We start from the raw sequence: 23213 nt of genomic DNA, 5'->3' as shown, positions 1-23213 counted from the left end.
GGGTAAAATGAAGGTCCATTCTCTATTTCAAAGAGTTGGCAGCAAACTGTTCATCACCTTTAGCCATGTTTTGTAGTATTAGTCATTTAGTTAATTGTTTTTGGGATACTTTTAAGAGCCTGTTAATCTTGTCAGCACAGTTTGATTGTACTGTCATAGAGATAAAACCCAGGATAGAGGGGCTCAGTGAACGTGGTCTGGACCCTGTGCAGGAGGGTCACTGTGTTAGAGACGCTGTAGAAGGACAGAGTTCCTGTCCCGTGATCCAGGTACACTCCTATCTTAGAAGAGCGAGGCCCAGATATAATAGTGTCATCATTATTGTGCCAGAGTGTGTAACTAGAGGGATCACAGTACAAACACCAGGACTTGTTATTGCTTCCAAGCCCACTGTCATTACTCCATCCTATCCTGCTAATCCCTTTATATGTGACGGCTACACCAATCAAATGCCCGCTCCACTCAACCTCCCAGTAGCAGCACCCAGTGAGACCCTCTGTACACAGCATTTGGCGGAGTGAGTCAAAACTATCCCAGTGATCAGGATATGACTGTGTCTTTCTCTTCCATGTCACCAATCTGTTCCCCTCAGACAGTTGGAGGTGTCTGTTTGCTGTGTTGGGGTCCAGAGTGAGCTGACAGGAATCTGATGGAGGAGAAGAGAGGGTTTGGTTTTAAGTCTATTTCATACTGTACACAGACTTCTACACACATATTACGTTTGTCTGTGTGCCAGACTGTTGTAACCGGTCCATGAGTACAGCAATGATATTCCAGCAGACCAGCAGGCTAACAATTCTTCACAATGTGCAGTCAACAGATACCGATGCAATAAAGTCATTGGGCCTCATTCACCAACCGTTCTTACAAACAAATTTGTTCTTAAACCCCACGTACGCACTTTTTTACGAAGATTCTGACATTCACCAATGTTTTCTTATATGAACAGTCCATTTTATCCAAAGTCCGTGTATGCCCAGAACACAACTACAGGACACCATTTACTCATGCCACACCTCAGCAGACACACTTGTGGTATAGATTATTATATTGTACATGTAGTAATCCAACTTTACCTGACCAGATGCGTGACTATTAATAATCCCGACTACGTACGTATCTGCGCTGGATATCACCAGCATGCCAAGCGCCTTGTAGGCGGAGCCTGCATGTCCGTTATAACCGAACAAAACCACAGCTAAAAGCGGCCCTGATCATCAAATTGTTTGTCCATTTTAAGCAAAATTCCATTATATGCGAGTCCGCTATATCCGATGCTTTTTCTGCGTGTTATTAAAGGCGCACGGCCGGGACCAGCGGACCTCGTCCCTTATAGATGATATTCCATTATAGTGGTATAAGTCCGCTATATAGGGATGTTACTGTATTAATACTTCTACTTCAGCATTACTGAAGTTTTTTTTCCTCTTAGTGCCAAGCGGCTCACTGCCTGCGCGTCTCTTCACCATTCCTTGCACACGGCCCTACAGTCTCCTGCCCTTTTATGGGAAATTGCAGGGCGTTTCCCTCTGCTAATTAGGACAAACTGGCACGCGCCTTCAGTTGCGAAGACGTGGGATTCACCATTCTTAAGAACAAAGGTGTGAACAATTCTGCTACTTAAGAACACGTCAGGAATCCGACGTAAGTTCTTAAATTTTGTAGGAACAAATTTAAGAGAATTCTTAAGAAAATATTGGTGAATGAGGCCCATGTTCACTGTGCGCAGACAGTAACAGTATGAATTGGGCTTTATTCCGTCCTTATATTAAGCAAGAGTGAACACTTTTTTGGGTATGTTTTAAGGCTTTAAAATATATGACTAATTTCTGTCATTTTAATTTTCCATTTTTCATCTTATGTAGTTATGTAGCATTTGTTACATTTTTGGAAAAAATATTTTAGAGGAATTTGTTTATATTATTCCAGTTCATTTTTATATGGTCATATTCTCAACATGGATGCCTGAGAGAACAACATAATAAGCAAAATAATATCATACATCAGCATCACACTGCAAACAGATTCAAAGGTTCCTGACACAAATGTGAAAGACCAGGAGGCAGCAAGAGAGAGAAAGAGAAGCTCCCCTAGCAGAAGAAAATGAAACTCAATAAAACACACTCCACCTCATACAGGGAGAGAGAAGCGTGCGTGTGAACAGACTCACATTGTAAGAATTCTGCTCTGGTCCTGGGCACTAATACTGTTAGGACAGTTTCTTTAGTAACTAGAAGGAGACAGAGAGAAACAGGGATGTGAGTAAAAGGAATTTTGGGGAACTTGTGGGAGATGGACTTCATTCACTGTGGAGACAACAGCAGTAGGGTATTATCATTATGAGGGACAAAAACAGGCATTTTAACAAACTGCAAATGATTGTAAGTTACAAATAATACAGATTTCTGGATACTATAATGTAGAAGAAACATGATTCCTGTGATCTGGGGTTTGCAGCTTATAGAATGTGGAGCTCTTTCACCAGTTTTCACATAGACTTAAACTTATTGAAATCTAACTTGGTCACAAAAACGTGAGGCTGACTGTACTACACACTCTCTCTGCATGGTCTATATTAACATGAACAGACAGGATTTAAAATGTATTTATTTACTAACCTGTGTCATGGATCTCTGCGGTTTTCGTTTTGCAAATGTTCTCCAGTTGATCCTTCAGTTCAGAAACCACCTTCCTCACATTCCCATAATTGCAGTGTGGATTGATAGAGATTCTGGGCCCAAATCCAGTTTCAAGTGTAAAAGAAAGACCTTGGCACCTCTACAGACACACAGTCTGATTAAACAGCTTCATCACAACAAATGTGCATTATAGTCAAATTAAGAGGAGCATTAACTTCTGACCTGATAAGCTGAATAAATACAAATAAAACTATTTTAATACATTGTATTTTATATTTAATTAGTTGATGGTATCATCCAAAGCAATGTACAAGTGAGAAAAGCTTGGGGTCAGACTGTCCCCGGAGCAGCTGGGGTCTTGAACAGGGACCCAGCAGTGATATGATGACTCTGTCAGCCATGAGACAGGCTGAGATTCCTAACCAGCTGAGCACCACAGCACCTCCCGCCCCCCAACACCACCCCAGTATCGGCTTTTATATTGTCAAAGTAGCTGTTCTGTTACCTGGAGGAAATGGATGTGATCCTCTGTGTGTGAAAGCTGCTCCAGCTCAGAGTGTCTCCTCTTCAGTTCATCAATCTCCTGCTTCAGTCTCTCTATGTCTCCTTTAGCCTGACTCACTGCAGCCTTCTCCTGATCTCTGATCAGCTTTGTCACCTCAGAGCGTCTTCTCTCAATGGAGCGGATCATCTCAGTGAAGATCCTCTCACTGTCCTCCACTGCTGACTGTGCTGAGCTCTGTTGGTGACACAGGGAGCAGAGGACAGTAAATTACAATTGGCCCCTTTTGAGACCCCAGAGAGCCTCATTGTACAATAGTGATGTGAGCTGACAGGAGGTATAAAAACAGCACAGGGCTGGGGTTTGGAGCGTCACGATGCTGGATGCCTCAGGTACTGAAACCCAGCCAGCACTGATTGGAAATGATCACTCATTAAGCTCATACACTGTCAGCTGCAGGGATTTGGCAGAGACTGGTGGCTGTATGGGGCAGGTTGGTTGAGTTTCCATTTTATTGAATTTTTGGTGTTTATTTGCATTATACAGTTGTAGGAATAGATCAAATGGACCTTAAATGGTATTTTTACAAATAGATAACCTGCCCCTGTAATCCCAGGTTAGTTAACCTTGGCTATCTGGCACCAACGAAACCTCTGATCCACAGTGACCCTCAGTATGATTAATCCCCATAAAGCTATAAAGCTGTAATCTATTAACTCTGGGGAAGTATCTTGATTCAGGATGATCACAAGCCAGCTTTTATCTTCTCTTCAGGTTCATACTCACTGGGATTGAGCCCACAGCCTCTCTCAGCTCCTGCAGCTCCTTCTCTCTCATCTCAATTCTCTGCCGAATTTCATTTTGAGTTTCCCCCATTTTTTCCTGCAGATGAGAAAAAAAGATGATGTAATGAGTTTGTTTCATTATTAACAGAGATCATCTTGTATGATTTATTAACTGTAGGAAGGTCAAACTGGATAAAGACCCATTGACTCATATACTCAGAGTCAGGCTGAAGTTTATAATTTAGGTATTTTCTACTCTTTTCACTGGGTGATGAATTGGACTTTGTTTCTACTGATGGTAAATGTATGTACAGTGGGGTTTACAGACCACCTTCCAATGCACATCTGCTCATAACTAGGAGCTGCTTCTTCCCTCAGGCCATCACCCTCATAAACAGCTAAACTGTGTCACCTGCCTTCTGTCAGTTTCCCCCGTTTGCACTCTACCTCGCACCTTAAACTTGCACAGTGTTACCCACGTGTGTATATTTATAATTTTTCACATTTGTATTTCTTCTATAGTGTCATTTATTGTCTGTGTACTAGAGAGTCTCAAGCTGCCAGAAACAAATTCCTTGTGTGCCCCAGCACACTTGCCGAATAAAAGCTGATTCTGATTCTGAACTTTATACATTTAGTACCAAAATTATGATTTTGAACACAGCCTCAGACAGGAGTGAAGATACTAAAAGTTATTTCACTTTACCTAACCAGGCTTAGTTCCTTCAAAGTAAACATCCAAACATAAAAAAGGAAAAACATTAAAATTTCCACGTTTGCTTCATATGAAAATTCATCATCATGTAAAAGAGTTCTACTTATTCTAGAGGTCTACATACCTCTATCTCCACCCTTCCTGCAGCAGCTGAGTCTGTATCATGGCCTCTGAGTTCATCCATCACACACAGCAGACACACCAGACAGAACTTGAAAGCTTTGTATTTTCTCCCAGTACAGAAATCAAAATCCACATCTCTTTCATTTTCTCTCAGTTATTTATTTGTGAGGAGCTTCCTGCTTCTCAGGCTGCAGCAGGTGTGGTTTTGGACTGATCCCAGACTGATAAGACCAGGCTGGATTTGAAGTTTATTAATAAAATAATGCATATTACAGATTATACACACTTAAAACATTTATTTAGCTTTTATTGGTGTAACTGTCACTGACATTGTTTTTCCCCAAACAAGCTACAGTATGATGTTGTAGATAGAAAGGCAGAAAGGTTAAAGAGAGCAATTTTGTCAAGAATGAATTTCTGTTTGTGCAGAAGGTCAATTGTTTGAATTTTCCCCAGATGCAGATGATATACAGCAGTCTTATTGGCCTGCAGTGCAAGAATTTCACTGTGTTCCTTGGAACACATGTGACAATAAAACGTGAAACAGAATGGCAACGTGATTTGAAGCTATTATGTGGTAACAGGTGTAACATGCAGGTGTGGGCAGGTATAGGCAGACTGTGTCAGGCATGGAGAGAACAAGCTTTTATATGTATTGTCAACCCACAGATTTAATTTTTACATTGTTCAGTATAATTCACATGAAAATGAAGAATATAGTACATATATGTTGGATTTCTTCATTTTGTTTTTGTGTGTAAGGTGGAAGTGTATCTGTCATGAAATTTCCTAAAACACAGTTAATTTAAATGTAAAATTAATCAAGATATTATTTATAACCATAACTAAGTTGAAATATCAAATCTAAGCCAAAAGCAAAAAGACCAGGTTCAGCTAAGCCCAGGGACAGAAACAAAAGACACTCACAAAGTGTCCAACAATTATCAGAAACCACTTTTCTCAGTACAGGGTTATGGGACACAGTCTGGAGCCAATCACAGGAAGCACTGGGCACAGGGCAGGGACACCCTGGATGGGATGCCAGTCCATCACTGGGCACAGGGCAGGGACACCCTGGATGGGATGCCAGTCCATCACTGGGCAAACACTCACTCACAGGCTGAGGAGAATTTAAACACACCAATGCACCAAACCACATGGATGACACCTTTCACCGTCTTACTACCCAGCTGTCAGACTGAAATGGATCACACAGTGTTTTAATTATGAATAACAAAAGGAGTTTTATTTTAATAAAGGGAATCCAAGTGCTCATGGTGAATGAGGCCAAAATAACAAACAAAAATGACAATAAGTAACTGAAAACAAACTCTATGCAAAATAAAAGTGTCTTTCTCCTGGTCTGCTGTGTTCGTCTTTGGCCAACAGAGACCATCTTGTCTCCTTCCTTTTGTCTCTCAGTTCTTCACACCGGTCCCTTGTTTAGTCCTCATCTCCCTTGTATAAAAGTCCCCACTCCTGTCACTGACTGCACTACTCCAGCAAATAGGCGAGAAGATGGCAGCATTCACCCCATCTCAGATTCCCAGGAGGCGAAGTGGCCTATTATCCCCCATGCACCTGTCCCCTCCCCCCAGCTGTAGCACAAGAATTCCACTGAGTTCCTCAGAACCCGTCACAAAATAACTTGGAACAGAATAACATCGTGTGTGATTTGAAGCTCTTATGTGATTTCAGTTGTAATATGCAGGTATGTGCATTTATAAATATACCGTTTGTATTAAGACGACCCCCTCGGTGGCCCCGTAACTGGCCACGCCGCCCAAGTAGTATAGAATTGAAACAATGTGTTGAGTGTCCTCCTGTCACTGTAATGATTTGGGAAGTTGTAATCGTTCGACACCATTATTCACAGTTTGGTGGAGTCCCTCCAACTCCACCTAGCAGACATACATATGAGATGATTGAGGTGTGGATTGATTCTGACTGTGTGTGGACTAATCATCCTGAGATTCAAATACGTCGTCCATGATTCACCTATAATATTATTGTATGAAGGTTAGACTGCAAAAGCATGTTTTTTTCCCTCTCCGATCACTTATATAACTTGTTTTCCCACAAATGACTGGTTTCAGACTATCCTTATCTTATGTGAAAGAATCCTTGTTCTGGGATGCTTACCCTATTCAAGGACTCTTACCATGTTTCCCCGGGTTTTGGAGGGGCTTGCTGAGGGCAGGGAAAGGTGGTGCTCAATATGTTTTGCACACCACTGGTCAGTGTATGAGACACCTGCCTGAAGAGTCTTCAGAAGAGAAGAGAAAGCTCTGCTCATTCCTATTGTGATTGAAGCTGTGCCTAGCGGCAGGAAGAGGGGAAAGCATTGCCCAAGGATACCTGTCTAACTAGCTTTGATTGAAACCGCACCTAGTGGTCAGTATGTGTAGGACGCTCACCGCATCCTCAGGAGGAGGGGGGACGCATTGATTATAGAAACTTGTCTTATCACTTCTGATTGAAACTGCAAACTGCTTACTCGGACAAAAATTAAAAATTAGACAACACCTTGCCTGAGGGGAGGGGTGAGCCTGGCCAGCTCGTCCCCTGCTCCCACGCAGCGCCCAAAATTAGTACAAAGGAAGGGGGAGATCTCAGTACTGACTGGAGCTCAGCCGTGTGATAGAGCGCGCATCACCCAGCACTTTCTCGGGACTCACGTGTTGGTCTCCTGCCAGGACTGAAACAGGCTCCCCAGTCTAAGAGTGAGGGTAGGTGATGATGGCACGTCCGAGTGTGAATAGCTTTGTAGTGTCAATGTGTTGATTCAATCATTGATGGGATTAATTATAATCACAATAGCAATAATATCAAGTTGCACTTTCTTTGTATGCATGTTTCAATGTTACTTTTTTATACATGCCTATAATCTCCTGTATTGGCAGTTTTATTATTGTTAATGATATATAATATTATTAGATATCACTTGTGATACGGGATTATTTTGCATTGCCTTTGATCCAATATTTCGGTATTGATATTAATTCAAGGTTATTTAGTATTACTTGTAATAAAGTGTTTTTAGAAGCAAACCTAAGTGTGCCTGTTTGTTCCTTTGAGAGCCATATATCCCCCTCACATCATCTTAAAACACCATTTCAGGTTTAGAGAGAATAAGCCACAGGATTGATTTTACTTTGTTCATGATGATCTAATGAAAATGAAGAATCCACCACATAACTGTCTTATTTTTTCATTTTGTTTCTGTGTCTGTGGTAGGAGTGTAACTGTCTTATAAAGTTTCCTGAAATGCAGTTGTGAAAATTTATTCAAGATATTAATTTATAACCACTACTGAGTTAAAATATCAAATCTTGGCCAAAAGTAAACAGACCAGCTTCAAAATACCCAACAAATTCCATTAACCGTTTATCCAGTACAGGGTTATGGGACACACACATCACAGGAAGCACAGGGCACAAGGCAGAGACACCCTGGATGGGAAGCCAGTCCATCACTGGGCAAACACTCAGTCACGCGCTGAGGACAATCAAGAGACACTAATTCACCAAACTGCTTGATCTTGGACAGCAGGAGGAAACCTGAGGAAACTCACAGGAACACGGGGAGAACATGGAAGCTGTACATGCAGAACCAGGAGTGGGAACCAGACCCACAAACCTGGAGGCGTGAAGTGAGACCAGCTGGTCTGAAGCTGAAGCCCTTTCTTTGAAAATGAAACATACAACAAGGTGACAACAGACTATTACCATCCATCCATCCATTACCTTCCGCTTGTTTGGGGTTCGGGTCGCGGGGGTAGCAGCTTCAGGAGAGATACCCAGACCTCCCTCTCCCCAGCTACCCCTACCAGCTCTTCGGGGAGGACACCGAGGCGTTCCCAGGTCAGCCGAGAGATATAATCCCTCCAACGAGTTCTGGGTCTGCCCCGGGGCCTCCTCCCTGTAGGACATGCACGGAAAACCTCTCCGGGTAGCTGCCCAGGAGGCATCCGCACCAGATGTCCAAACCACCTCAACTGGCTCCTTTCGACGTGGAGAAGCAGCGATTCTACTCGGAGACCCTCTAGAATATCCGAACTTCTCACCCTATCCCTAAGGGAGAGCCCAGACACCCTGCGGAGAAACCTCATTTCGGCCGCCTATATTCATGATCTCATTCTTTCAGTCATTACCCATAGCTCATGACCATAGGTGAGGGTAGGGACGAAGATGGACCAATAGATCGAGAGCTTTGCTTTCCGGCTCAGTTTTTTCTTAGCCACGACGAACCGGTTAAGCACCTGCAAAACTACAGACGCCGCTCCGATTCGTCTGTCCAGCTCCCGATCTCGCCTACCCTCACTCGTGAACGAGACCCCGAGATACTTGATCTCCTCCACTTGAGGCAGTACCTGACCTGAAGAGGGCAATCCACCCGTTTCCGGCTGAGAACCATGGTCTCGGACTTGGAGGTGGTAATCTTCATCCACGCCGCTTCGTACTCGGCTGCGAACCGCCCCAGAGCACGCTGGAGGTCCCCAGCAGATGAAGCCAACAGGACAACATTGTCTGCAAAAAGCAGTGAGGCAATCCTGAGGCAACCAAACTGGACACCCTCAACACCCTGGCTGCGCCTAGAAATCCTGTCCATAAATATTATAAACAGGACCGATGACAAAAGGCAGCCCTGGCGGAGCCCAACCCACACTGGGAACACGTCCGACTTATTACCGGCAATGCGGACCAAAATTCTGCTCCGTTCATACAGGGACCGAATCGTCCACAATAGTGGACCCTGTACCCCATACTCCTGAAGCACCCCCCCACAGAGCACCTCGGGGAACCCGGTCGTAAGCCTTTTCCATATCTACAAAACACATGTAGACTGGATAAGCAAACTCCCAGGCCCCCTCCAGTACCCTTGCGAGGGTATAAAGCTGGTCCAGTGTTCTACGGCCAGGACGAAAACCGCATTGTTCCTCCTGAATCCAAGATTCGACTATTGATCTCACCCTCCTCTCCGGTACCCCGCAATAGACTTTCCTAGGGAGGCTGAGAAGTATGATCCCCCTATAGTTGGAACACACCCTCCGGCCCCCTTTCTTAAATAAGGGGACCACCACTCCGGTCTGCCAATCCAGCGGCACTGCACCTGATGACCAATCCACAACCCACTCTCAAGGCCGTCACACATGTGAGGTGGGGAAAACTCTGGATTTGGAAGGTAATATCCTTGAAAGTTGACTGTGCTAACTAATTATTCACGGATTATATTAATCTGAGCCATTAAAATTTTATATATATGCTAGTGTATTACAGCTGTTAAAATAATATAAAATTATTTATTTTATAAGTTTGCAAAGGAGATCAATAGAAAACTTGCTAAGCAGCTACGCCTTAACTCAGTTGCACGCACGTGAGGTCACCGGAACTGAGCCAATGATACTTTGCAAAGATGAGGTTTGGAACTTTTTTGCAACAGCACACTGCCTCAAGGGTAAGTTTCAGCGGTCTGCGTTCCCCAGTCATCGAGCGACTCTCCAACACTCCAGGCTCATACCAACTGCCCTCCACCCAAGTTCTGGCCCCAGTGTTCCTTTCTTTCCCTGTCTTTTCCCAGTCCAAGACCTTTGTTTCTGCTTCCTGTATCTCATATCTTGTTCCCTTTCTGTGTGTCTTCCTGTCCTTGTCTCCCTTCCCTGTCATTTGTTATGCCAGTCTAGAATATGTTGTTTGGACGCTTGTTGATCCACCTGTCCAGTCTTCATCCCCTGTGTTTGTTGCCCCAAACTTTGTTTTTCTGTTTCCCTTAGTGTTGTCATGGTCCGGTGTCCCTAGTCTGTTGTCCCATATACCCAGTATAGTTTGTTCCAGGTTCCTCATCTAGTGTGTTGGCAATACCTCATCTTGGCAATACTTCCTGTGCCCAGTGGGCATGTCTAGGGGGGTGAGGGTACTGTTACGCCTCCATCAGTCCTGTCCTGCACCAATTTGACCAGCACAGATCTCTCCTGCTTGGTATCCTTTATTCACAATCATTCAATACTTTCCATCATGTAGTCCTCTTTGGTGGATATTACACCTCTCACCTCTTTCTGGTTAATCCTTGTCATCTGTGGTAATCACACCTGTCTGTAGCTCATCCTTAGTTCTCAATGTACATGCCACTTTTATCTACCACACTGTCAGTGCATGTTCTGACCACCCATTCTCTCTGCCTTTGTTCCCACATGTCTGGATGATGCCTGGTGTAGGTACCATCTGACCTGGAGTTCTGGTTCAGCCCCATGCAAGGGTGACATCATGGATGTGACTTACAAATTGTAACATTGTGGGTGCAGTCTTTAATCTGCACCCTGTACAGCACTGATCATCAACTGGCGGCCCGCTGAGCCGTTCAATCCGGCCCGCGACTGGATTCCAAAATTGTGAGGATCAAAAAGAAAATAGTGGTCCACACTATTAAAGCAACTAAAAATAACAACAACTGAGTCTCTTGTCAGAATAACCACCATTTATGACTATATGCCTTCAGTTTTGTAATGAAATGGAAAAAGTATAAACATTAAACATAATGTTAAGCCAAAATTAGATTTTTATTTGATTTTCTTCTTGGGGGTCCGGCCCCCAAGGAGACTCTCTGGTAAAACTCTGGCCCTCTGACAAATATAGTTGATGACCCCTGCTGTACAGGCTAGCATGAAGAATTGACTCATTGATGAACTTTGACTTTGATTACAGTTTACACTTTTGACAGGCAAACCCACTTTTTCTTATTCAGTAAAGTTAGTTCCCAGGAGGGCCGATTAGCCAGTTGACCTTAGTCCCCCAAAGGTTTCTCTCTCCCTACTCGGGAGTTTTTGGTTCCTCTCATCTGTTGTCATCTGGCTTTATTTCTTTCCTTTTCCCTGTTTTTGTATTGTTCTCTTTTAATGATGTTGTATCACAATACACCCATGTAGGTGGCTTTCGGGCGATTCTGTTGCGAAAGACACTAAATGAAAATTAACTGAATTGAATTGAATTTTCTCCCCAGTTCTGTCATTGTCTTCCTGTTCCTGTTTGAACTCTCAGTAGGTGCGTAGGGACTTACTCACTGCTGTATTCTCTGAAATAAAGTCCCCTTCAGGGTATAACCATCTCTAAGGCTGATTGTGGGGTTACTTTATGCCTCCCAGCACTATCAGACATGACAAAGTGAGCCTGCATTAAGAATCTTAACTTGCAGGATTTACCTGTTTCTCTGTCCTTCCTGCAGTAGCTGAGACTGTATCATGGTCTCTGTGTTCATCCATCGTACAGAGATAACAGATCTACTTTTGATCAGTAAGAAAATAAACATCCAGAACTTCATTATGACAGGAAACAGATCTTATCCTGCTGTTGACTGATAGCACTATCTGTTCTTTTATGCGGTTAAATTCACTTTGAATTTGCAGCTCAGTTTCACAGTAAGCGGCCAAACATACAAAACAGGGCATGACAGCACATTTTGATAATTCAGATACCAGAGGGCACCTAAGTTCCCACAAATTAGGCGATCCCAGTCTCTGGTCTTCACCATTGCGCAAGGAGCGAGTGCTACGGACAAAAAAAAAAAAAAAACAAGGTTTATGAGTTGAAGTTGTACATGGGGTGTCTAACTCAAATATGCAAAGTTATTTTCAAGCAGGAAAACGGAAAGCAGAGACGGCAAAGGAAGACACAGACGAGGGGAAGCCAGTCAGCTCACCAGGAGACAGAGTACACATCCGAGTGTTAAATCACAGGTGTTACAGGATGAGATGGTAAGAGATGTAGGTCAACACGCAGGAATTTTGATTGGTGGTATAATATGTGGGGAAGTTGGCAGCAAGCAGTTATGAAGGCGCTTTTCATAGGAGTTGTGATTATTCTTGCTCTGTTACTAATCTTTCGCTGTGTAGTTCCTTTACTGTGTACCCTAGTGAGCAGCACGCTGTCCAACATGCGACAATAGCTGCTATGTCGAAGGTGGTGGGAGGACCATTCACAGCAGGAACATACGCCGTTATCGCGATACCATGCGAGAATTCCCTGGGGAGATGGTATGGTCGCATGCTAACAGCTAACAGCTCGATGTCTCTACTGCATAGTTGTTCTTTCACAGTGATGTGCCCAGGGTTACACCATCTGTCGTTCACAAACACAGCCAGTCCCCCTCCTTCCCTCTTACCGCTCTCCTTTGTCCTGTCCGCCCACAGCAGCACATTCTTGTCCAGAGTTAGCGGTGTTAGCCAGGTCTCCATTAGCATCATGATGCTACACTGCCGGAATTCAGTCTGGTACCGGATTAGCGCCGCTAGCTCATCCATCTTGTTGGGGAGAGATCTCACATTCCCCATAATGATGGAAGGGAGAGATGGTCTGTATTGTCTTCTTCTTGGGCGACGATGCTCCCTCCCGGCTCGACACCCCTGTCTCTTCCTTCTCAGCTCGCTGGGGATGTCGGGTCTGTCCGCCGGTAGCAGCGCTGCAGGGCGCCGCGCTAATAGCTCCTCTCGAGGGTAAACAAAGGAGCCACGCACTGAGTCACCAAACATGGGTGAAAAAAGTAATAAATCCCAAAAAATGGCCAAAATTAACATGAAACAACAGCATGATGTTGGATTTAAGTTACTAAAGAATTAAATTAAGAAGTTCATTAAAGTTAATTAAGAAGTGATAAAGCATAAAGCCCCGGGCAACTTAGCTCCTGGGATCATTGGAACACGCAAACCCCTCCACCACGATAAGGTTTCGGCTCCAGGAGAGGTGAAAGTGCAGCCATCTGATAAATAAAGGTGGGCAAACACAGAACAGAGTCCAACACCTTAGCATGACCTATGTAGCCTGTGATGGGCTGCTGAATAGCTTCCATATGTAGCCTGTGATGGGCGGCTCAATAGCTTCCATATGTAGCCTGTGATGGGCGGCTCAATAGCTTCCATATGTAGCCTGTGATGGGCGGCTCAATAGCTTCCATATGTAGCCTGTGATGGGCGGCTCAATAGCTTCCATATGTAGCCTGTGATGGGCGGCTCAATAGCTTCCATATGTAGCCTGTGATGGGCGGCTCAATAGCTTCCATATGTAGCCTGTGATGGGCGGCTCAATAGCTTCCCCATTGAGCCAGATAAAACTGTAGAATTTTATTAATGGAAAATAATGGCCAGTGACTGTTGCTTTATTGTATATAATTGTACTGCATGTAAGTTTGGTTTTGCAAAGGTTTCTTACTTATATATGTTGTAGTGTTGTAATCAGTTGATAAGTACAAAAAATTACAAAAGTATTTATTTGCAATATATGTTATATAGGCTGTGATGGTGGCCTGCTAATAAAATAGAAATTCAATATAGCATTTAAATTGACTGTTGAGAGGTGAACCTTGAGAGTATAACTATGACAATTGTAATATTCATATATATATATTTACAATAGTAATTATATATATATATACACTCACCTAAAGGATTTTTAGGAACACCATACTAATACGGTGTTTGACCCCCTTTCGCCTTCAGAACTGCGTTAATTCTACGTGGCATTGATTCAACAAGGTGCTGAAAGCATTCTTTAGAAATGTTGGCCCATATTGATAGGATAGCATCTTGCAGTTGATGGAGATTTGTGGGATGCACATCCAGGGCACGAAGCTCCCGTTCCACCACATCCCAAAGATGCTCTATTGGGTTGAGATCTGGTGACTGTGGGGGCCATTTTAGTACAGTGAACTCACTGTCATGTTCAAGAAACCAATTTCAAATGATTCGAGCTTTGTGACATGGTGCATTATCCTGCTGGAAGTAGCCATCAGAGGATGGGTATATGGTGGTCATAAAGGGAGCAGACGAGATGCACCTGGGGTGATCCACACAAGGGCTGAAATGAGAGGTGAGATTAAACAGGTAACAGGTGTGACTCGTTAGAGCTACACAAGGGAGAGAATGAGGGAGAAGGAATGCACGGCATGACAGACCTGGCAACATGTGACACTCTGATAAGGTAAAAATGATTACTCCAGCACACTGTGAGCTATCCCAGCATGCACAGAGATACTGAGGTGTTTGTATGAACATAAAACCCTGGACAGAGGGGTTCAGTGAATGAGGAGGTGAAGCTGTACAGGAGGGTCAGTCCATCAGAGGAGACTCTGTAGAAGGACAGAGTACCAGCCGCCCAGTCCAGATACACTCCTACTCTGCGGGAGCCTGAGGGCTTTATGGGTATGACAGTCTGTTTCTTATTGTTACAGACAGAGTAACTGTCAGGAGAGCAGCGCAGCATCCATGACTTGTCATTGGCTCCAAGCAAACAGTCAGCTCTCCCTCCTTTCCTCCTGATTCCTTTATAAGTCACTCCTATCTGGGCTCCATCTCCACTCCACTCAGCCTCCCAGTAACAGAGACCAGTCAGACTATCTCTGCACAGAACTTGGCTCCAGCTGTCAAATCTCTCTGGATGATCAGGATATCGCTGCCGCTCTTCCCCACATGTCACCTTCCTGTTCCCCTCTGACAGAGACAGGTATCTGTTTGCTGTGTTGGGGTCCAGCGTCAGCTGGCAGGAGTCTGTAGGCAAGAGGAAGAGCGATTAATCCCATCACGAAGCCCAGCATCTCCATCATTATCACTGTCACACCTCACACACTCACTAACACAGAACTCGCTCCAATACACACATTTTATTCCCAATCTACTCATGTAGCTGCCCGAGTTTGCGGCGCTCCGACTGCCTCCTCGCTTAATTACAAGTAAATATAACTACAAGCAACATTTATTGAACATATTACCCATAAAATTATGCACCAAAGATTACCACTAAAACAGAGTTTGTATTTACTTCTAATTGTGAACTTCCTTTACACCACTTTTGACACACATTTCCCTCCATCAGCATTAAGCGCAGATTGAGGAGACGTTCGGTGTCACAGCCTGTTTGGCAAACACTACAGGATTTTTTTTTCATTAAAGATGCACAACTATACCAGAATTTTGCATAGAAACAAAGATGTAATTAGGAAATATAAAGTATTTGTACAGAACTACCCAGACTACCATTTTAATTTATGAAACCAGTAGTCTTTAAACCCAAACCAGCCCTTTTTTAAAAGGGGGGAAAAAAACAAAATGAATTAAGTGATTTTGTAGTGCCAGTTTTTTCAGGATCTTTGGATGTCTTTGGATCAAACACAGAAATTCACTTGCACACAAACATGAAAATCCATCTACAATGAGAACCAAAAAAAAAACACACACATCACAATACCTGCACGGATGCTACCATAAAGTATTATTCAGGTCAGGTTGGGGAGCTTGCTGTTATGCCCCGATCGTCCGCTCCTCTCGTGTGCCACACCCCCTCGTTAACCCCATGTGGATTCCCCGTGTTTACCAGCTGTTCCTGATCGTTGTCAATTAGTCGATTGTATTTAGTCCGCGTTTCCGTTTGTTTCCCGAGTCCGGTCATTGTAGTGTCAATGTGTTGTTGCCTGCCCTTTTGTGGAATTAAACCCTGTTTCTTGGATATCCGTGTGACCGATCCTGATTCCCTGCTCGCTCGCCCACATGGATCGTGACAGAATGACCGACGAGGTTTTGTATTGGCTTCGTCAGCCCGAAGTCCGGGAGGATCCCCTGCTTCTGGCTATGGCCAGCCGGAGCAGGGACGTGTTGGAGGAGACATCCCTACCCGGAGATGCGCACCTCGCGAGGGAGGTGCGCAACAACTTGCGGCGGCTGAGGCCAACATGCGGAAAGCAGCCCTCGCCAGCAGACTGCCTTTTGGTCTGCTCTCTGAGCTGCCGGAGGTGTCCCCAATGCCGCTGCCCGCTGCAGGCAGACGGCCAAAGAAAAAGTGGAAGAGACGCGGACAGGGAGACGCACCAGAGGAAACCTCAACCATCCGCCTGGGAGCCGCTTCTCTCTCCCCAGCTTCGCTCAGGGGGAATCCCTGATTACCATGGACACCCCCGCAGCGATGCCCCCACAGGTACCGCAGGTACTTCCCCAGTGACTACCCCCGTGGTTACCCCTGTGGCTACCCCTGGGACTTCCCCCATGACTTCTCCACCGTCACCCCAGTGTGACAGACCCCAGCCGGGTCCCTGCCTCTCGGTCTCCCGGAAGGGGAGGGGACACCTGCGCCGGGGGTGGGTCCCACCCGCCCTGCCCCCCGGCTCGCCTGCGTCCCCCCTGGCTTCGGCTCGGAGATCGCCTCCGGTCCCGCCTTCGGTGCCTCGTCGGTCGGCTGCGGTCCCGCCTCCGATGCCTCGCCGGTCACTTGCGGGTCCCCTGCCTCCGACTCGTCGGTCGCCTCTGCCTTGGCCGGCGGCGGCTGCCCCTTCACCTGCCGCTGCTGCTGCTCCCTCCTCCCCTTCACCTGTGTCCCCTTCGTCTTCCTCCTTGGCTCCTCCGTTGCTCCCTTCGCCTTCCTCCTCCTCACCTTCGGCCTTCCCTCCTGCTCCCTCCTCGTAGTCACCTGTGGCCCCTGCGGCTTCCGCCCCTCGCCTGCCGGGGTTCCCTCCGGCTCCCTGTTTCCCCCTGCCCTTTGCCTCCTTGCCCCCTGCCTTTGTGCCCCCTGTGTCTGCTCCTCGTCCTCCTTTTTCTCCTTCGTTCGCTCTTGGCCCCTTCATTCTTCCCGTTGGTGTTTCCCGTGTGTCTCCGGTGTTGTCCCTGTGCCTGTTTGCTTTTCCCGTGGTTTGTCAGTTGTTGTCTGAGTTGCTGTCCCTGTGTCTGTTTTGCATGTCTGTCTTGTTCCCTGTGCCCCATTGAGTGTTTTGCTCTTGTTTTTGTCTCTCCAGGTCCCGTGTCCCCGGTTTCATCGCGTCCGTCGCCTCCCCTGGGGCGCGCCCGGAGTGCGCGTCTTTGGGGGACTGGTTCTGTCATGCCCCAATCGTCCGCTCCTCTCGTGTGCCACGCCCCCTTGTTAACTCGTTAACTTCCCCGTGTTTACCAGCTGTTCCTGATCGCTGTCAATTAGTCGATTGTATTTAGTCCGCGTTTCCGTTTGTTTCCCGAGTCCGGTCATTGTAGTGTCAATGTATTGTTGCCTGCCCTTTTGTGGAATTAAATCCTGTGTCTTGGACATTTGGGACTCCTCTAGCAACTGCTCATTTGACATAAAGTCAGACCAGCGATACTCAAGGATTCCCCGAAGAGATACAGTACCAAAGGAGTCCAGTCTTCATCTCAGCTCACTGGATAGTGTCCTAGTATCACAGCCATACAGCAAGACAGGGAGCACCAGGACTCTACAGACTTGGACCTTCGTCCTCTTGCAAAGATATCGGGAGCGCCACACTCCCCTTTCCAGCGACCTCATGACCACCCATGCTCTTCCAATCCATCTGCTGACTTCATAGGAAGAGTCACGAGAGACATGAATGTTGCTGCTGAAGTAGGTAAATCTCTCGACAAGGTCAACATTCTCCCTGCAGATAGACGCACTACTCATGGCTGTGCCTAAGAGGTCATTAAATGCCTCGATCTTGGTCTTTATCCAGGACACCCGCAATCCCAGGAACTCAGACTCCTCGCTCAATCTCTTGAGAACCCAGATCAGAGCCTCCATTGACTTCACTAAGGCACTGCATCATTGGCAAAGTCAAAATCATAAAATTTTTCTTCACCAACGGATGCCCCACAGCTGCTGGACCCCATGACCCTGTCCAACACCCAGTCCATACAAGCATTGAACAGAGTAGGAGCAAGAACACACCCATGGTGAACCCCAGAATCAACTGGGAAGAACGCAGATGTTCTCCCTCCACACTGTACAGCACTCACAGTACCGGTATACAGGCCAGCCATAGCTTCCAGAAACTTCGGGGGGATCCTGCGAAGTCTGAGGATGTCCCACAGAGTAACTTGATCAACTGAGTCGAACACTTTACGAAAATCAACAGGCTGCAAAGAAGCTCTGCCGATATTTGCTCTTGCACTCGATGAGAACCCTCAGTGCAAGGATACGGTCGATGGTAGACTTCTTGGGCGTAAAACCAGACTGCTCCAGTTGCTGACAGGCAAGCTGACTCTTGCAAGGACCTTACCCGGCACTGAAAGCAGTGTCATCCCCCTGTAGCTGTCGCAATCCAGGCGATCACCCTTCCCTTTCCAGATAAGGACTACAAGTCCTGTTTTCCAGTCAGTTGGGATGACACCTGACTCCCAACTGGGATGCAAAGATTGCCTGCAATGCCAAGAGGACAGCCTTACCACCAGCCTGGAGAAGTTAAGCCCGGATACCACAGATCCCTGCGGCCTTCCCTACCCCCCGCCGATTCACCACCCGTGCAATCTCAGTGAGACTGGGTGGTTCACAGATGATCGGAGTATCAGCTTCTAGATCCATGGACCCAGAGATGTCCAACATCCTAGCTGGAGGGTCAGCTTTAAATAACCACTCAAAGTAGCCGACGCTACGGGGTCACAACTGCAGGGTCATCCATAAGGACTGTTTCATCATCTGCCCTGACTGCAAGTCTCCGAGGAAAAGATACAGATGTGCGTATTCTGCGTAATGCTTCGATTCCTCTGTAAGCAGGACTTGGGTCAGTAGACCACAGATGGTGTGTCACCTGCTCACAGATTTGTCTTACAAATGCCTCCTTATCTGCCCTCAGAGCCCTCACAGCCATCCTTCTCAGTTCTAGGTACGGACTGGAGTTGCCACCAAGTCATGTCATGTGACTGTGCTTTTAGGCTTGTTTAAAATGTCTTGTAAATCGACAATGAACGTGTTTGCAAGTCTCACCCCAAAGTTCTGAAGTGCCAAAAAATACCCCAGCTGCTTTGGTACTTTGGGTGCTGGTACTTGACCGGAAGTCAATGGAAAAGGGAAAGTACTGAAAATACTGTACCTGGTGCAGTGGAAAAGCACCCTGAATAAACTTGCCTTTCTTTGCTTGCATTCAAATTGGATTCAAATGGCTCCTGACATAAACAACTCATGTAAATCTGGAAAACCAGGAGGCAGCAGGGGAGAGAAAGAGAAGCTCCCCTAGCAGAAGAAAACGAAACACAATAAAACACACTCCACCTCATACAGGGAGAGAGAAGCGTGTGTGTGAACAGACTCACATTGTAAGAGTTCTGCTCTGGTCCTGGGCACTAATACTGGTAGGATGGTGTCTTTGGTAACTAGAAGGAGACAGAGAGAAACAGGGATGTGAGTAAAAGGAATTTACTTGTGGGAGATGGACTTCACTAACTGTGGAGACACCAGCAGTAGATTATTATCATTATGAGGGACAATAACAGACATTTTAACAAACTGCATAATGTAGAAGAAACACTAGTCATGTGATATGGGTTTTACCAATGGTGCAGTGTGGAGCTCTTTCATCAGTTTTCAGAAAGATTTAGTCTTATTGAAAACAGAAACTCACTTAGTCACACAAACATGAGGCTGCCTGTACTGCATACTCTCTCTACGTAGTCTATTTTAGCATGATAAGACTGGAAAATATATTTAGTAACCTTTGTGATGGATCTCTGCCATTTTCTTTTCACAAACATTCTCCAATTGATCCTTCAGTTCAGAAACCACAGTTCTCACATTCCGAAAAGAGCAGCGTGGACTGACAGAGATTCTGGGTCCAAATCCAGCTTCAGGAGTAACAGGAAGACCCTGGCACCTCTACAAACACACAGTCTGAGTAAATAGCTTCAACAAAACAAATGTGCATTGTAATCGAATGAGCAGCAGCATTAACATCTGACAAATGACAGACTAGTTAAAACACAAATGAGTACATGCATCTACAGTATTTGAATACTCTGGATTTCATATTGTCAGAGTAGCTGTTCTGTTACCTGGAGGAAATGGATGTGATCCTCTGTGTGTGAAAGCTGCTCCAGCTCAGAGTGTCTCCTCTTCAGTTCATCAATCTCCTGCTCCAGTCTCTCCATGTCTCCTTCAGCCTGACTCACTGCAGCCTTCTCCTGATCTCTGATCTGTTCTGTCACCTCAGAGCGTCTTCTTTCAATGGAGCGTATCATCTCAGTGAAGATCCTCTCGCTGTCCTCCACTGCTGACTGTGCTGAGCTCTGTTGGTGACACAAGGAGCAGAGGACAGTAAATTACAATTGTCCCCTTTTGAGACTCCAGAGAGCCTCATTGTACAATAGTGATGTGAGCTGACAGGAGGTATAAAAACAGCACAGGGCTGCGGTTTGGAGCGTCACCATGCTGGATGCCTCAGGTACTGAAACCCAGCCAGCACTGATTGGAAATTATCACTCATTAAGCTCATATACTGTCAGCTGCAGGGATTTGGCAGAGACTGGTGGCTGCATGGGGCAGGTTGGTTGACACCATTTGGTCTTTTTTATTGGCAATTCTTTGGTGTTAATTTGCATTACACAGTTGTAGGAATATATGCCTTTCCTCAATTGGGCCTTAAATTGTATTTTTCCAAATAAATAACCTTTGCCTGTAATCCCAGGTTAGTTAAATCCTATCTGACATCTTTGCCCCACCAAACCTCTGATCCAGAGTAAATCACAGTGACTTTATAATGATTATTCCCCACAAATTTATAAATCTGCAATCTGTTGAATTAGAGAGAAGATCCAAGATGATCACAAACCAGTTATCTTCAGGTTCATACTCACTGTGATTGAGGCCACAGCCTCTCTCAGCTCCTGCAGCTCCTCCTCTCTCATCTGAATTCTCTGCTGAAATTCCCTCTGTGTTTTGCCTGTTTGTTTCTACATGTAGCAAAACAAACAAACAAACAAACAAACAAACAAACAAGTATCAGTTACTACCAAAGATTACATTTTAACCATCCTGTCCAGGGTGGACCCCAGCCTTGTGCCCTTTGCTGCCCTGGAAAGGCTCCAGGCGCTCTCTGTGACCCTGACCAGGATAAGCGGTTAGGGGATGGATGGATGGATAGATGGATATTCTTAAATGATTTATTTACTGTAGGAAAGATAAACTGGACAAAGAGCCTTTGACTCACCACTGTTGCACTGAGTTGTTATTTCCTGTTAGTTTTAACAAGTCTGGCCATTCTCCTCTGCCCTCTCTCATTAACGGGTATCTTCTCTCACAGAACTGCCACAGTCTGGGTGCTCTATGTTTAATGCACCATTTTCAGTAAACTGTAGTCTATGAAAATCCCAGGACAGTGGCTATTTCTGAGATGCTGGAAGCACCACATTTAGCAGTGGCAATCACACCATATTTAAAACCTATCTCACACATCTCACACCATTCAGATGCACAGCTAAACAGTAAGTGAACCTCTTGACCCTGTTTGCTTGCTGCATGTATTCAGCAGTAGCCACATGGTTCGACATTTAAAAGGAGTTTTCAATAGAAATTCAATGAGAACTTTTTACAATTTCTAACATCTTGCACTTTCAATTTTTCTTTCACTTTCCCACCAGATTAGATCTACGTGTCTTCATAGCAGAGAAAATCAAATACATTATGACAAAAGCCATTTTAATTTCAAATAAATGTTATAATTTTTATGAGTATTTCTGGTCTGACCTGTATCTCCTCCCTTCCTGCAGCAGCTGAGACTGTATCATGGCCTCTGTGTTCATCCATCACACACAGCAGACAGATACACTGCTGGTCGGTACGGCAGTAGACCTCCAGGGGTTTGTCATGCTGGGAACAGACCTTGTCCTGCAGATGTCCAGTGGCATCAGTCAGCTTGTGCTTCTTAAAAGCTGGAGACTCATAGTGAGGCTGGAGGTGAGTTTCACAGTAAGAGGCCAGACACACCAGGCAGGACTTGACAGCTTTGTGTTTTCTCCCAGTACAGAAATCACACTCCACATCTCCAGGTCCAGCATAATGGTCAGCAGGAGTAGCTGCTTGTAGTCCAGTCTTCTTCAGTTTCTCCACCACTTCAGCCAGTATGGTGTTTCTGCCCAGAACAGGTCTGGGTGTGAAGGTCTGTCTGCACTGGGGGCAGCTGTAAACTCCAGCATGATCCTCCTGATCCCAGCAGCTCTTAATGCAGCTCATACAGTAACTGTGTCCACAGGGAATAGTCACTGGATCCTTCAGTAGATCCAGACAGATTGGACAGCTGAACTCATTATGATCCACTGCGACATTGGCTACTGCCATTTTCCAAAAAAACACCAATTTGATTAATTTTTGTTTTCTTCTACAGTTCTTTTTATATGTGAGAGTGGGAGGAACTTCCTGCTTCTCAGGCTGCAGTAGGTGTGGTTTTGGACTGAGGCCAGACTGAGAAGAGCAGACTGGGCAAACACTGGAGTTGGAGTTTTTCAACAAAACACACATTAATTTAGTTAAATTATTTAGCTATATTCGTATAACTGCTCCCCTCATTGTTTTTTTAATCTAACAACCTATAAGCTGACAATTTTATGTTAGATAGAAATTAAGCAGAAGGCAGAAAGCTTGAAAAAAAACAATTATGTAGGGAATGAATTTCTATTTGATTCGAAGCTGATTTGGTTTGAATTTTTCCCCAGATGCCGCTGATTTGAAAAA

General features: G+C 45.3%; 1 protein-coding gene and 1 pseudogene across 1 annotated transcript; both read right to left on the bottom strand.

Annotated features, from left to right (window-relative positions):
* Positions 1-131: 131 nt before the first annotated feature.
* Positions 132-22820, bottom strand: LOC140586332 (tripartite motif-containing protein 16-like). Its single transcript, XM_072708143.1, has 7 exons — positions 22230-22820; positions 21341-21436; positions 20540-20773; positions 20204-20363; positions 19805-19864; positions 14925-15295; positions 132-281 (listed from the first exon to the last, which is right to left on the bottom strand). The coding sequence occupies exons 1-7, from the start codon at positions 22818-22820 to the stop codon at positions 132-134; spliced, it is 1662 nt and encodes a 553-aa protein (XP_072564244.1).
* On the bottom strand, positions 2614-13057 carry LOC140586339 (tripartite motif-containing protein 29-like; annotated as a pseudogene).
* Positions 22821-23213: the final 393 nt, after the last annotated feature.

This window comes from Paramormyrops kingsleyae, unplaced genomic scaffold, assembly GCF_048594095.1.
Source record: "Paramormyrops kingsleyae isolate MSU_618 unplaced genomic scaffold, PKINGS_0.4 ups39, whole genome shotgun sequence".
Classification (NCBI taxonomy): Eukaryota; Metazoa; Chordata; class Actinopteri; order Osteoglossiformes; family Mormyridae; genus Paramormyrops; species Paramormyrops kingsleyae.
This window is presented reverse-complemented; position numbering and strand designations above follow the sequence as displayed.